The sequence below is a fragment of the Populus trichocarpa genome, chromosome 1 (assembly GCF_000002775.5).
Source record: "Populus trichocarpa isolate Nisqually-1 chromosome 1, P.trichocarpa_v4.1, whole genome shotgun sequence".
Taxonomy (NCBI): domain Eukaryota; kingdom Viridiplantae; phylum Streptophyta; class Magnoliopsida; order Malpighiales; family Salicaceae; genus Populus; species Populus trichocarpa.
In genome coordinates, this window is record NC_037285.2 from 8,284,530 (window position 1) to 8,300,028 (window position 15,499).

The following is a 15,499-nucleotide window of genomic DNA, read 5'->3' on the forward strand; positions in this document are numbered from 1 at the left end:
TTAAAGAATCCTACACTTGTTGCAAGTAACAATAGTGAAACATTAAGAAACCGGGATGGGAAAGGAAGAGTGACAGACAGACAGGTTATAATAGTTCTGCCCAAAATGAAAAGGAGATAACAGTGACAGGTTATTCTGCGCAACTTCCTTTTGGTTTCCATTTTAGTATTGACAATGAAGTTTGGATTTTGATATGCTTTGCAGAGAGAGAGAGAGAGAGATTTCCAAGAACTAGATAGGAGGTCGCTGTGAGGGTGTATGGCAAATAGTCCAACAATCCCACCGATCAGGTCAAAGTCAAAGTCATGTAAAAAAAGCTCCCCGTAGTTACTGTGGTCCATGCGCCGTGGATTGATCTGGAATAGCTTGTGCAGTGAACCCATGAGCATTGTTCTCTGTGTGCAGTGAACCCATGAGCATTGTTCTCTGCACATCTCCTCCACGCCCGTATTTTGCCCTGAGAATCCCATCACCGTAATTATAACAAAGGACCGACAGATTGGACTGAAACTGATGCTACAATTAGCTTGTGAAATGATAGCCAAAATGATCGATTCAGATTTATATATAGCAGTGCATGGGCTACAGATATTTTATTAAGCCTGGCATTGTTATTACTTATTAGGAATGCAAAAGAGAAGATCCTTGTAAAATGCCAAAATGTCAGGAAAAACGATGGGTTGAGAACATACTTCCAGCCAAGTTCTTTCTCAGCTTTCTCTGTGGGAGCATAAACATTTGGAGCATTGCCAGGCTTTCTTGGGCATAACTTGACAGGGATTTTCTGAAAACAGAATTTATAGTGAATACTCTGACTAGCTGCATTTCTTTAAGAGAAGGAATGACAAGTGAGGAGAAGGAACAGTCACCTTGTCAGAAGCTTTTTCAAATGCGCCATTACCATCCTTTGTGGGATGGTCATGACCGCATACATTAAGCTCAGGAAATCTGCCACCAGGTACCGGGCAGGTGATTGTTTGGGATACCCTTGGAATCTTCACCAAGTCTACCACTCTCATGAGCTCCCAGCAGGGTTGAAGTATCTGAGTAAAATGATACTCCATTCTGGTTCTGCCTTTTGAATATCTTGAGCAATTTCTTCAAGGAAAATACAAAAATGTATATAATCCAATCGGCATGAGGAGCGCACTCGCAACTCGATAGACACGGTAAAACTTGGCTTGTTTTTTTTTTTAAATAAAAAATAACATTAATAAAGAAATATTAAAACGATATCTTAAATTGATTATTGTCTAATATATTATCATGTCCAACTCGAGATCATAATCATAGATGTGACTGAATTTAATAACTTTGCTTTGTTTTATTTAATTATATTGTAGAAAGAAATATACATTTGCAGGAAAACAAAATTATGAAAAACAATATTGAAATTGTTTTTTACTTTTATATATATATATATATATATATAATTAAAAAATATCGGGATTTATTTTTAATTAAAAAAAGTATTGGGACCGTTACAAAAGATAAGCTTCATGCTTAGAATCAATTTAGAAAAGCGTTCTTCAGGAGATGGATTCATGTACACGAAATCTTACAGCTCTTTAAGGAGAGATAATTCAGTTCCAGCAAGAACTTGTGACCCGTCAATGGAGGATCAAGGAATTAGAGTTCACTCGAGCTAGGGCTGAATCTTTTTGTATACGGGATTTCATTGACAATCCCGAAGAGTTTCTGGTTGTATATAAAGGGACTCTTGCCTTTGAAGACCATAGTGGAGAGCCAGTTGGTGGATTTGATGAGCGATCTCCACTTCCATAACTTATCAAAAGATTGTAATGCATATTTTACACAGTTCTTTTCACCTTGCTGCCTTTCCTGCCTTTTATAGGATTTTCCAAAGACGTGCCAAGCTGTTGCTTTAGAAGAGGGGCCACTTTCTAATGGGCCTCTCGTCTTTGGGACCAATAGGGTCCTTTCCTTTCCTCTCCTCCCTACTTTGTTATTCCGCTCCTCTTCTCCTTTGTTGCTATCTGGTTGGGCTTTATGGGGTTGTTCGGTTTTGACCGTTATTGGGCCTGTATGGGCCTTCTTCTCTTCTCCATTTGCCGCTCCTTGGTTTGGCATTGTTGGGCTCGACTAGACCTTTTGCTATTTAAAATGTTTCCAATTTCACGGGGAGAAGCCCCTGGATCAAGATGATGGTGGTGTTTTCAAACTAGATTTATGGTAATAATGGTATAGTTCATTCTAGCTAGAATGCTTGCCCTATACTGTGAGTCATAGCAATTTTTTTCCGATTAAGAAGCTCAATACCTATTTAATATTGGAGATGAAATTGATAAAAAAAATATTAAATTTAAAAACTTTTCAAGGCAAAAAAATAAAAAAGGATAAAATTTGATAAAAAAAACTCAAGGATAACGAAATTGTTAAAAAAAATCAATTTTAAAAACCATCTCAGGTAAAAAAAAAAAATAGCAATAAAAACAATAGAGGTCCAATATGATAAATGAAAAAAATTTAAGGGGATGAAATTAAATAAAAAATTCAAATGTTATAAATTATTCAAAATAAAATAAAGAATAATCAAAGAACACGAACCAAATTTAAAAGGAAACATATTAGAGGGTTGCTTTAAGAAATTAGAGTGCCAACGTGAAAATTTGGGGGGGGGGGGAAGAAAACAGGTTCTTGCTTTAAACTAGAGTCTTGTCAATGACATGTACATCCCAAGTATAGAGGGGCTGCTAAGACGATTCAGATGTCGCTTAATAAGTCAGCTTTTAACTATCGGATAGAGTCACATGCGTTGTCTGAAACGCGCAAACACTCTTTATGCGTTGTGACCCTTTTTATATAGTTTTTATCTTTAACAAATGACCAAATAATCCCTAGTAGAATCAGAGAACTACAAAAAAAAAACCCAAAGTGAAAAGACAAAAACTGAAAAAGTTTTTTTTTTCTTGTTTTTATTGATAATAAAATTATTTTAGTGTGCTAAAACAAATAAAAAATTTAAAAAACCTTGAATGCTAGTTTTTTTTTTTAAAAAGCGTAGGTCAGATAAATAAATTTCCTGCACCAAGAAAAGATATAAAAAATCGATTTGCCGCAATTAATTTGCAAATCATCAACGAATCCATAATATTTTGTATATTGAAGAATAATGTTCCCCTTATGCCTCTTAGATTTAATTTAATAAAACTTTCTCTAGAAAAAATATATTATTGGAGGACTACTACTTTATTTTATTATTATTATTATTATTATTATTATATAGCAAATTAGCAGATAAGGTCTGATTGAGCAGCTTGTCTGTTATGTTCAATAAATTTAGGTGTGGGTGTGGTGGATCTACTAGTAACCTCTGGTGATTATTACACTTGAAGTGTTGTTGGCTTGGTGGACAGCATATAAAGCCTTGAAATCCCTTCACCCTTTTCTCCCCCAATTCCCTCTGTCATTTATCATTACACTCCACTTCTACTCTTTATCTGGGAAAGATCCTGTGAATGCTAACGTTATATATACACAGACACGCACACGCAGTGTTTCAAGAGAAGAGAGTTGATAGCACGATTACTTACCACTAGAAGACATAATCATACACAAAAATAAATAAAGTTCAAAATACCCCCAAAAAAGCTAAAGAAAAAGAAAAAGAATCTTCCATGAAAACTCATTGCGTAAAGCATGACTATGGAATAAATGAAGCAAGTCGTTAAAGATAGCCTATAAGAAAAAATGAAAATCACATGCATCACATATCAGAGATATTCTATGCTCCCTCGCACCAAGATTGACCTAATCAACACCAAATTACATCATCATATCAATGGAAATCTACCACGGTCATGATTTCTAGCACCAAGTTACTATCATGCATCACGAGTCTACTGCGGTCTTCCCTTTTTCCAATAATTAATCTCTCTCTCTCTCTCTCTCTCTCTCTAAAATAAGCTTTTGTTTCTGTTTTGCTCTCTGTCTGCCTTTCTTTTTGTTTGTGACTTTTCAGCTTCTCTTCTCTTCTTTCTTTTAGTCTATCCGAAGCAAACTGACACTGTAAGTTTATATATTTTCACGTACACTGTAAGTACAAAGACTAAAGCTTCTGCCTTCCAATTTCGAGCTTGAATTTATTTATTTCTTTTTTTGAGCTTAAAAGGACTGTCTCTTAAGTGAATTTTGATGTTTCAAGAGTTTCTATGTTTCTTTCAAGTGAATCTGGAGATGGGTTTTTAATTTTAAGCATGGTTGTTTCGTATATTTTGCTCTTTAGTTTATTTTTTTTTGTTTTTGTTTTTTTTTTTGGTTAGTTTGTGATGTTCAAAAAGTTAGGACATTTAGATCTGGTGTTGATAGATTATGTTTTGGGTTGCTAAGGTTGAGGGGGCTATGTTAGTCTGTTTTGAAAACTGGGGCATTGAAGAACGGATCTAATTCAATAACAGTTGTTGAGTGCATGCCAAGGTCTTTGTGGTAGTGTGAAAATGGTGTCTTTGTCTTCTTGAATTTTGTTGAATTTGACCTGGAGTGGACTATAACTGTATTAGAATTCAAGATTTTCTCTTCCAGTGTGGATTAGACATTAGTTAGGGGATAAAATGAGGGGCCAAGGTGATAATTTCCACTTGTAAAAGAAGCGCACAAGAAACTAAGAGTTGCAAATCATACACGTGGTATGACCACGGTGATCAGAGGAATTTATTCATGAATTTGGAATCAACTCAACAAGGATTCATGTCAAGATAAGAGTTAAATCGTTAAAATTGTCATAACAGTCGATGCATACAGGTACTTAAAAGTCATCATGCCCACATTTTAATCATGGAGTTTGGTTCCACAAACAAACGGGGAATTTTCCGCCATGCTGTTTTTACTGATTATGGAATTCTGTGCCTTGTTTTTTTCTTTTCCATTTTGAATGTGATTTTAGTTCTGCATTTTATGCTTGGGCAGGTATCTTTGCATAGCTGCTGATAACGAAACGCTAATACAAGTTTATTTTCCAACTCATCAGATTGACATTCCCAAGCTGTGCCATTTTCTGTGGTCCTTTTATGGGGTTTTTTTGCTGGCAAAGCAATTATGTTAAGTATATTTGTTGCATTCATGGCAACTAAGTTGGTGCAAATGTGAGAGATCGTGTAGATCTTTAGTTAGAATTTGCTGTCATTTCGTCAATTGTTGAAATAAATATGCGCTCGTGGTGGGGGAAGTCTTCATCCAAAGAGGAAAATAAGAAAGCAAACAAGGAAAGTTTCATTGATACAATAAATAGGAAATTGAAGATTACATCAGAAGAAAAGAGCAATGGTAAATCAGGAGGATCTTGGAGAAGTTGTAAAGATACTCTTTCAGAAAGGGGCTCTTTATCCCGTGTCCCATCAAGATCACCATCACTTTCCTCACATGTATCACGTTGTCAAAGTTTTGCTGAAAGGCCTCAGGCTCAACCACTTCCACTTCCACTTCCACCTCCACCTCCACTTCCGGGGGTGTGCCATACTAGCATTGGGCACAGTGATTCTGGAATTGGTGCTTCAGTGAAAACAGGATTGGAAGGAGGTGCCAAGCCGTTCCATCTTTTGCCCCCTCCACGACCAGGACATGTCCCTAATAGACTGGACCAAGCAGACACAGTGGGGGATATAGCCACTGCTTCCGTGTCCAGTGATAGCTCCATAGATAGTGATGACTTGTCTGAATCACGAGCCCTTAGCCCACTCACATCTGACTATGAAAATGGGAACAGAACTGCTGTGAACAGCCCTCCAAGGTTAGCTTCCATATGTGCCATTGAAAGTTTTAAAGTGTCTTTCCAGGTTTTGTTTTTATCTCTGACAAAATTTGTTCTTATGCCTGCTGAAGCATTATGCAACAGGATCAATCCCCAATTGTAAATAAAAAGAACTCAATAGAAACTTTGAAACCTGCTAATTTACCTGTAAATAATCAGATTCTGCCTACACCACCAAAACGGGCAATTTTTAGCTCTCAAGTGCAGAATTTACAGATTCCTCATCGAGGAGCATTCTTTAGTGCTCCAGACAGCTCATTGTCGAGTCCTAGAAGCCCAATGAGAGCATTTGGCACTGAGCAAGTTATCAACAATGGTTTCTGGGCAGGAAAGACCTACTCAGATATTGGTTTACTAGGATCTGGACAGTGCTCGAGTCCAGGTTCAGGTTATAATTCTGGGCAGAACTCGATAGGTGGAGATATGTCAGGACAGCTTCTTTGGCCAAACAGTAGATGCAGTCCTGAGTGTTCTCCATTACCTAGCCCCAGAATGACCAGCCCAGGTCCCAGCTCCAGAATACACAGTGGTGCTGTCACACCTCTGCACCATCGAGCTGTAGGGGTTACCATAGAGTCGCCTACAAGCTGTCCTGATGATGGAAAGCAACAAAGCCACCGCTTGCCTCTTCCCCCGATAACAACCTCAAACACCTGTCCCTTTTCTCCTACCTATTCAACTACAACATCTCCTTCAGTGCCTCGAAGTCCTAATAGGATGGAGAATCCAACAAGTCCTGGTTCACGCTGGAAGAAAGGTCGTTTACTTGGGAGAGGCAGTTTTGGAGATGTATATCTTGGGCTTAACAGGTCTGTACAAAGGTTATTGCTAAATTCTTAATTGTACAGACATGAGTGATTTAGCATCATAAAAACACAAAGAAATTTATTCCATAAATGACAAGGTGGAGGAAGCAGATCCATTTAGTTTCCCAGCATGTTTGAGATTCAGACTAAATTGAGTTGAGTTGACATTGTTTCAGATTAGTTATGACCTGTGCAATTACAAAATATATGTTTTACTCTTCTGTGACATTTCACCTCTGTAAAACAACAGTCGATCTGTCATGGTTCTTTCACCATCTTCATCTTTGTCATGTGTCAAGTGATGTTTTAATCCTTCGTTTACTTCACAGGTGAACTACAGATATGTCTCCTCCTCCTCCCTGCACAGCTCACACCCTCTTTAACTCATTCTGCATCCTCCTTGTGTGACTCGTTTGCAACAGTACCTCGTAGAGTTCCCATCTGCAATTGTCATCGCTATCACCATCCTTGTCATTGTTATCATGCATTCAAATCTTATGTTTTTTTATCATTTCATTTCATGATTAAACTGGAGATTCAATTATATTCTTGAACACATATCTGTCACCATACTGAATTGAGTTATCAACCATTTGCCATACACATTATTTTATACATTTTGCATGTCTTGTTTAATTTATTTTTTTTTGGACCTTAGTGAAAGCGGTGAGTTGTGTACAATGAAGGAGGTAACTCTATTTTCAGATGATGCAAAATCAAAGGAAAGCGCACAGCAGCTGGGACAGGTAACGCTTTTTTTTCTTGTGTTATTTCATAAGTGGTTTAAGATTTCTTGTTGTTTGTCCTCTTCTCAGAACTTTTGAGGAAGATTTTATAGTTATTGATAACGTGTGCAGGAAATTATGCTTCTGAGTCGCTTAAGACATCCTAATATAGTGCAGTATTATGGATCTGAAACGGTAACATTTTTCATACCAGCTTTATGTTACCTCCTTAAAGATTCTTACATTCTGAATAATTTCATTTTACATGTTATTAATAAACTATTGATTTCTTATGTTCAACATTCCAAATTACTGAGACCCCAGATATGTTACAGACTAGCAGTAATTTTAAGTAGACTATTTGTGATATTTTCTGGGATTTTTATAATTCCATTGTATCAATATTTTTTCATTTATGCCTTATGGCAGTGTGCTGTCTTTAGATACTTTATCAGATTAATGAATAAGATTTTGTTAACTGAATTGGTTTATTATTTCATAACAGGTGGAGGACAAATTATATATATACTTGGAGTATGTGTCTGGTGGCTCCATCTATAAACTTCTTCAAGAATATGGCCAATTCGGTGAAATAGCTATTCGTAGTTACACCCAACAAATCTTGAGTGGGCTTGCTTATTTGCATGCTAAAAAAACTGTCCATAGGTGAGCCTTATAATTGCTATCTCATGGCTTTAATATCGAACCATAATTTACTCTAATCTCTTATAAACATGACCATGTTAATGCCATAAGTTTCTATTGTGTTCAGAGACATTAAAGGAGCTAATATTCTGGTTGATCCCACTGGCCGTGTGAAACTGGCAGATTTTGGGATGGCAAAGCATGTAAGGATTTTATCTGGAATTTTATTTTCTCTAGTTGCGCAAACCTGGAAAAATATGTTGACTGCCTTTGCCATTTGTTTAAACAATGCTAAAATCTGTTGGATATGTAAGCAAAGGAAATTAATTCTCTATAACTGCTATCTCTTTGGTTTAGTTGCAAAGCAAGAGCGAAATTTACTCTTATGCATATTAACCTATAGGCAATGTGCTGTAACCCATTTTAACTCAGTTGATCTCCAGATATCTGGGCAGTCTTGTCCATTTTCATTCAGAGGAAGCCCTTACTGGATGGCTCCTGAGGTCAGCCTTGGTCTATTGTCACTTTCTGAATTGACATTTCTTTGTGATGCTTTTAAGTAACACATTTCTTAAATTCATTAATTGTTTTCAGGTTATAAAGAATTCAAATGGTTGTAATCTTGCTGTTGATATATGGAGCCTAGGGTGCACTGTCTTGGAGATGGCAACAACAAAACCACCTTGGAGCCAGTATGAAGGGGTTAGTAAAATCGAAAGACAACAGCTTGAATTTTCTAGCCATACAACTTGTTTTGCAATTTGAATGACACTGCTTGCACATCTAGATATGTTTCTTGGTCAGATTGCTGTTGTGCTAGAATTGATCTTATTTCTTACCCGCATTTTTCTTCGCTTCTTGAAAGGTTCCTGCTATGTTTAAGATTGGAAACAGCAAGGAACTTCCAGAAATCCCTGATCATCTTTCAGATGATGGAAAGGATTTTGTGCGGCAATGTTTGCAACGGAACCCATCACATCGCCCAACAGCTGCTCAACTTCTGGATCACCCTTTTGTGAAAAATGTTGCTTCCATGGAGAGGCCATTTGTTTCCATTGAGCCTTCAGAAGAACTGCCTCCATTTATGAATTCAGGAAGATCAATGGTATTAGGATTTTTTGTTAGTGCCTGTTATGATATTAAGTATTGCAATTTTTTTTCTCACAGATTATATGAGATAAGTGGAAGTTCTATTGCTACTGTTTATGGAACTTAAATATTTTTTCAAAAAAACAAAAGATTTCATCTCATAAAAAGAAGAAAATATACAGAGGAAGTCAGGAGAATAAGCCATCTTCTAAACTAAGAAACAGAGCAGAACAAAACTATGATAATAAGCATCCCAAACTCATGGTACTTCAATATTGGATGGCAGTTAAGTAAATGACTGGATAAATGTGTTAATTGGGAGTTAGTAGCTATATGTTTAGTTTTATCTTATGCACAGAAACTTAGATGGCTAGTATATGTGATCTTGTCTTATCTTGTTCATGTTTTGCTTGCTAATGCTACCATTATGTATTTTGTTTTCTTCGTGATGCACTATATGGAATAATTCCTTTCACTTTGCCTGACTTATCTGTTGTGGCCTTGATGATGTTTCTTGAATTGACTGATGGGTTGAAATTTTGGAACTTCCAATAGGGAACTGGACCTGCAAGACATGTTTCAGGCTTTGACTCAGACGGGATTACTATCCATCAATCTAGAGGGTCAAAATTTGGTTCAGGGTTTAGGTCCCTCTTCTCTCCCTCCTTCCCTCCCCCACCTTTCCACCCACACACTTACACACACATGTGTGCACTTGCCCTTCGTTGTTCTCTGCACCATTGCATATGAAGGATTGTCTGATGAAGTTTGTCTAATGTGTTGGTAGGATTACTGGCATGTCTAGTTCTGTCTTATCTGAAGACTGACTAATACTGCACAACGCATTTCAGCTAGAGATTTTTCAACAAGGCACAGAAAAAAATATTATGTCAGTTATCGTGTTTGAAATTCAATGACTTGCTATGGGAGCAGGGTTGAAGGAAGTCAGTGTTCAAAGACCTCTTTTTTCTAGTCATCTTCTCCCTCAACTTGCATGAAATGAGTTGGATGCATTATTACAATTTTTTTAGATTGGATGTTATAATCACCTAGTACAACTGCCAGCAATAAATCATCCTGCGTTCTTTGTTCTGTCAATAACTTTTAATGTGAAGACATCTTTCATTGGTTTTGCTCTGTACCTGTAACATTTTGTCCTCATTGCCCTGAGGTGCATTTGAAATTTGAAGCTGCATGTTAGCATTTGCTGTATTGAGGGGAGAAATCCTTGTTCTTTAGCTAGTTTTCTTCTTCTTATTATTAATTCGATCTTTTTTCCTATTTCAGTAATGTCTATACAATGAAGAACTCGTCATGCCCATTGTCTCCTGTTGGAAGCCCTCTTCTCCATTCAAGGTCACCGCTGAATTTGAGTGGAAGGATGTCTCCATCTCCTATATCTAGCCCTCATACTGCATCTGGTTCATCCACACCTCTCTCTGGTGGTTGTGGCGCCATCCCATTTCATCACGCAAAGCAGCCCATTACTTGCTTGCAAGGAAGCATAGGAATGATCCCTAGGTCCCAAAGTAGTTTCTATCCCAATAGCAGTAGCCCTTATCAGGAGCCAAAGCCTGATCTATTTCGAGGTGTGTCACAAGCCTCTTGTGTTTTCCGGGAAATAATTTCTTCAGAATACAGTGCTCTTGGAAATCAGTTGGGACAGCCTGAACTCTATGATAGGCACCCTGTTTTAGCTGATCGCGTGTCCCAGCAGCTCCTAAGGGAACATATGAAATTGAAGCCCTCCCTGGACCTAAATCCTAACTCATCAATTATTGGCCACTCCAACGGAATCTAAAGTCTAAACTATGCATGAATCCATTCATTATCAGAAAAAGTTTTCTTGGCACTGTAACTCCTGATGCTTCCTTTATTTTTTTCATTCTAATCAAGGGGAGACAAATCATATCCGTGTGCTAAAAATAAAGACTGGACAAGTGATCCTAGTTGGTCAGATCTTTTGGAAGCTTCAAGGGCTGGAGAGATTTCTTGGAAATTGCCTTGGAGCTTTGTTTCATAGTTCTTATGGCAAGCAATCAGTTAGCTTAGATATGGGAGGACTCAAGTATGGAAAATTGGTAGCACTTGCAAACTGTTCTACTTGTGTTGGTGATTGAAGCTCTTTACCTGGCAGCTATATACTTTACTGAAGTCACTAACTCTTTTTTTACTCGCAACTTTGCTGGCCAAAATTCGTGTGCAAACTCTTTAGTGTATGAAGATTTTGATTATGCCGAGAAAATTGCCTTCTGAGCTCCCATATTCATCTGCTCCTCAAAATCAAGTGTATAACTGCTAGTATATAGAACCGAGATTTATTATACTTGGAATGCAAAGATAGAAAGGGCTACTACCATTTGTGGATTTCATAGCTTTTATCTCCCTTATACTATTTTTTGGGTGGAAGGGTGTGGTGGGAGTTGAAAACAAATATTGTACAGAAAGACGATACCAAGTTGGAAGTCCAGATTTTTGTGAAGATGACAGTTGAGAATTTGCCAGGCTTGGCCTGTTTTTTTTTAATCAGTTTATAACAGCGCAGTGCAAAACTTATTGTGGGTTGCCCTGCTGATATTCTTCTATCTAATGTATACAGTTATACCTAGCATCAAATTGAAGAAATCTGATTCAACCTGTGCACTAGTTCAAAACAACCTGCATTTGTAAATTTTGGGAGCAGTAATGAGCCAGGTTAGTCTTTAAATCTAGTTCTGCCGCATCATGACTTGAACGGGGATGTATTTTTGAGCCAGTTTTGTATATCTTTTATAGCATCAAACCAAGCAAGTTCTTTCTTTTACTTAAAAAAAAAAATTGTTCAATGGACATTGAATGTCCACAAGAGTACAACTTCATTTACTGCCAAAAAAACTATGAAAGAATCCTGACTATTTTTTGTCAGTGATGATCAAGCTGAAATCCCAGAGCTTTTTGGCCAATTCTGCATCTTTGGCCTGAGAGCTTGGTTCTGCTATGTTACTGTCCATAAAATAGTTTCCACTCATCCCTTTAACTTGTGGATGCAATGCAATGTAGCATGTAGTTGCTGCTCCCTGTAACCAGAGTCAAATGAAATGATTAAGCAACCAGGCCACATGGAGTTAATAATGAATTGTAAGTAGCAAACAGATTGATTGTTCAGACAACAATCTCATCATCGTTTTCCAATTTGCGTATTGAGATAAATTTCTGCGATGTGTTTCTCAGGACTATGAAAGCCATACCTGCTGAACATTTTTTGTCATGTATTTACCGAACAAGCTGAAAATAGCTGCATCGAGACCAATGGATGGGAAAGATATTAATAAAACCAGGCAATTTTCGGTACTGTGAATGAAAAAGAAGAAATACACAAAGCTGATTATAGTCAAAAGGTCCATGGCATAAGCAACAAAAACAAGTCATTAAAGATTTTTCAAATGTTCTGTAAAATATGCAAGAAGACCAACAGTTCCATAATCCTACATCAGATTAACCAAATCCTGTAAAACAGTAAAAGTATGTTGTCAAAGCACAGAATATCAGAATTATCAAGTGAAAAGGCTTGAGAAAAGTCTACCATTAACAAAACCCTGGTGACGCAGAAGATTGGTATGGATTGCTCCGGGATGTAGTGAATTAGCAGTTATCTCTTCCCCTTCTTCCTGTAAATTCAGGCGATAATGGACCGACAATTTTGTATTAGATTCTTCCTATCAGTATAATGCGATTACCACTCACATTTCAACTTAAGACATTTAATCTGTTCATATTTTGTGGTGGTAATCTTCAATACCAAACTGCTTAAATTGGTGACTCATGGTGTCTGATAAAGAAAGTAACTAGAGTACAGCCAAAAAAAAAAAAAGAAACCTTTATTGTGATACTAGGTAAACAAAATTAAGATAATTTTAGGACATATTATGCTTTAATTACCTTCAGCCGCCTTGCAAGCTCACTGGCGTGCAATATGTTAGCAAGCTTTGATTGTCCATAAGAAAACCAACTAATAGAATAGGAAATTATCAGCCATCAGAAAGAGCAAGGAAGACAGAAACTGCTGATGCTCGATGAAGACATTGAACATTATATGTAGAAACTTCAAACCATAGGCACGAATATTCCTGCCATCAAGTTGTTACCTACCTCGCCTCGTTATAGATTTTATCGAAACAAATCCCTTCACGAGTCACTATTCGGTGACCTACTGATGATACATTAATGATCCTTCCTTCTTGCTTGCTTTTTTGTGCTGTGTTTTTCATGATCTCCAATAAAAGGTTTGTCAACAGAAAATGACCTGAAAATCGCAGTATTTCAACCCCAACTTGGAATATCAACACATAAAATATTGTGACCGAATGTTTCAATGTTTAAAAGTCAAAGAGAACATGCCTATATGGTTGGTTGCAAATAACAGCTCAATGTTATCTTGAGAAAGCTTGGAAGGAGATGACAGAACCCCTGCATTATTACTTCAAACAGGAAAGGAAAATATTACTCTTCGCAAGAAAGCTAGAATCTGCCTGTGAACATGAATTCTATTGCTAGCATAACAGGAGCATTCAACTGACTGGTGACAAACTTGCTATTGGATAAGATAAAAACTGCATTTTAATTGCTTCAGCATAGCTTCCTTACATGAGAATGTTCAAAGGAAGACCCAAGGACGTATATTCAGATGCGAAATTCCTCACTGATGCCATTGAGCTTAGGTCTAACTCCATGACATCAATCTCAGCTTTGGGGATTTCCTTGAGCATTGCTTCTTTGCCATTCCTACCAGCATCCAGATTCCGCACTGCCATAACTACATGGACACCACGCAGTGCAAGGACACGCGTTGTCTCTGCACCAATGCCACTTGATGCTCCTGGAAATTAACAACAGATAGTTCTTTCATTAATGCGAATCTTGATCTGAAGTTAAATTAAATTCATTAAGTGAAAACTGAAGTCCTGTCAACTCAAACGTTCATAAAATTTTCCTACATGTATCCTTAGTCTAAAATCTCTAGCAAGGAAACTAGGGCAGGGTATTTGGCTTAGCAAGAAAAGGAAGTAAAACCTGTAACAATGGCAGTAAGACCAGTTCCATCAATCCCTTGTGTAACTTCCTCTGCTGTAGAAGAGGCTGAGAACCCAGACGGCCCTTTCCATCCAAAAAGCCACATTCTGCTTATTCTAGTAATGAAATCACACCAAACTGTTATATTGAAAACTGCTCTGCAAAGCTACAATTTTTAGCATCAAATGATCTTCGGATTTATGTAACTAGCTTGACTTTTGACAGATTCAAATGATCCAACTACAAGCATCTTTAAGTACACACTATGCTTAATTAAACCCATTTCATGGGTCATCAGTTGTTGGGTCTTGATCAACAATACTAATGATTATCCAGCATAGATAAACAAATTCATAACTGTCCAAAATAAGTCTCCACATCATTATACATATGAAAGACAAAAAAGTCGATATTGTCTAGGGCAACTTTTCCAATCAATTTTGTGCTGTCAAATAAGACAGAAAACAAAATCTTCTCCTTGACAAGAAAACTTTGTTTAGCAGTACCGAAACATTCATTCAACTTTTCGATGGTAAAGTCCATTTCATTGAAAGATATGTTTTTTGTATGACATTGAACAACCTAATAGAGCTTCATAACTCCAGCTTAGCAAAGCCTTTGAATTCCAATCACTTGCATCCCTCAATTTAAAAAAATAAAAAGAAAAGGAAGAAAAAGGAAACGATGAATTCATGTAGAGCTCTTCGGTTTTGTACATATCTTATACATCTGTTCTTTTTTAAAAAACTTTTTGAAAAAGCTTCCTTTTCTTACCACTACACACGCTAGCGGCTAGCGGGCTACAATGAAAGCTTTTTCTTGCATGATGAAAACTTTCGATTGAGAATTGGAAAATTGATAGTGTATTTAATAAAATTAAATAAATATTGTATAAAACAATACATATTAAGAAGAGTTAAGACCAGTGTTCAGCTATAAGCTGAACAGGCTGGGAATTGGCCCGGCCAGACCCGGTCGACCCGGAGGGTCGACCCGGGACCCGCCCGGCCCGGCCAGACCCGGTTGAGACCCGGGTTAATTTTTTTTGGGTTTTTTTGATGCCTCAATGTTCAGCTTTATATGCAAGAAAAATTTAGGAAAAATCTGGTAGTTCCTTCGCTAAAAGCTCCTACAAAAATAGAAGATTTTGATGCCTCAATGTTCAGCTTTATATGCAGGAAAAATTCAACAGATAGAGAACTATATTGACTATTCACCAAATAAATCTGCCCGTAGTGTCCCTGAAAGCCCAGCTAACTAGCACCCCAGCACACGATGATATCAATTTAAGTCACCACCAGTCACACAAATATGACAACCTCAAACTGGCATCTATGTATTTACAACGTAGCTCATATACCTTCCACTCAGGGATATCAACCACAGAAGTTTGACATCACTCAGTTGGACTTGACATA

The 15,499-nt window shown here is 37.2% G+C and overlaps 2 protein-coding genes across 8 annotated transcripts; one reads left to right on the forward strand and one right to left on the reverse strand.

Annotated features, from left to right (window-relative positions):
• Positions 1–3,701: 3,701 nt before the first annotated feature.
• On the forward strand, positions 3,702–11,669 carry LOC7479306 (mitogen-activated protein kinase kinase kinase YODA). Of its 7 annotated transcripts, XR_002981809.2 has the most exons (13): positions 3,702–4,056; positions 4,927–5,746; positions 5,839–6,576; positions 7,232–7,319; positions 7,431–7,493; positions 7,804–7,964; positions 8,071–8,146; positions 8,387–8,446; positions 8,538–8,645; positions 8,809–9,048; positions 9,588–9,679; positions 9,820–9,976; positions 10,320–10,463. XR_002981809.2 is itself a non-coding variant. In XM_002297993.4 (12 exons), the coding sequence occupies exons 2-12, from the start codon at positions 5,166–5,168 to the stop codon at positions 10,831–10,833; spliced, it is 2,721 nt and encodes a 906-aa protein (XP_002298029.3). In that variant the 5' UTR covers positions 3,705–4,056; positions 4,927–5,165; the 3' UTR covers positions 10,834–11,669. The 7 variants fall into 7 exon arrangements, 6 of the variants coding, with proteins under 6 accessions (XP_002298029.3, XP_024456784.2, XP_024456775.2 ...); XM_002297993.4 differs by lacking the exon at positions 9,820–9,976 and having other exon boundaries at positions 3,705–4,056; positions 10,320–11,669; XM_024601016.2 differs by lacking the exon at positions 9,820–9,976 and having other exon boundaries at positions 3,705–4,056; positions 4,988–5,746; positions 10,320–11,669.
• A 124-nt stretch (positions 11,670–11,793) lies between these two features.
• LOC7472763 (short-chain dehydrogenase TIC 32, chloroplastic) lies at positions 11,794–14,834 on the reverse strand. The gene is made up of 8 exons (XM_024601032.2): positions 14,082–14,834; positions 13,656–13,887; positions 13,410–13,489; positions 13,161–13,314; positions 12,951–13,020; positions 12,595–12,679; positions 12,260–12,306; positions 11,794–12,088 (listed from the first exon to the last, which is right to left on the reverse strand). The coding sequence occupies exons 1-8, from the start codon at positions 14,185–14,187 to the stop codon at positions 11,924–11,926; spliced, it is 939 nt and encodes a 312-aa protein (XP_024456800.2). The 5' UTR covers positions 14,188–14,834; the 3' UTR covers positions 11,794–11,923.
• Positions 14,835–15,499: the final 665 nt, after the last annotated feature.

Bases quoted from the DNA above. Each gene is read 5' to 3' on its own strand.
- LOC7479306 (XM_002297993.4), top strand. From the start codon at position 5,166: ATGCGCTCGTGGTGGGGGAAGTCTTCATCCAAAGAGGAAAATAAGAAA. The intron at 7,494-7,803 runs GTAACATTTTTC...ATTTCATAACAG, and splicing joins AGTATTATGGATCTGAAACG to GTGGAGGACAAATTATATAT. The intron at 8,147-8,386 runs GTAAGGATTTTA...GTTGATCTCCAG, and splicing joins ATTTTGGGATGGCAAAGCAT to ATATCTGGGCAGTCTTGTCC.
- LOC7472763 (XM_024601032.2), bottom strand. From the start codon at position 14,187: ATGTGGCTTTTTGGATGGAAAGGGCCGTCTGGGTTCTCAGCCTCTTCT. The intron at 12,307-12,594 runs GTAGACTTTTCT...GTCTCGATGCAG, and splicing joins TCACCAGGGTTTTGTTAATG to CTATTTTCAGCTTGTTCGGT. The intron at 12,089-12,259 runs GTATGGCTTTCA...CTCTGGTTACAG, and splicing joins TGACAAAAAATGTTCAGCAG to GGAGCAGCAACTACATGCTA.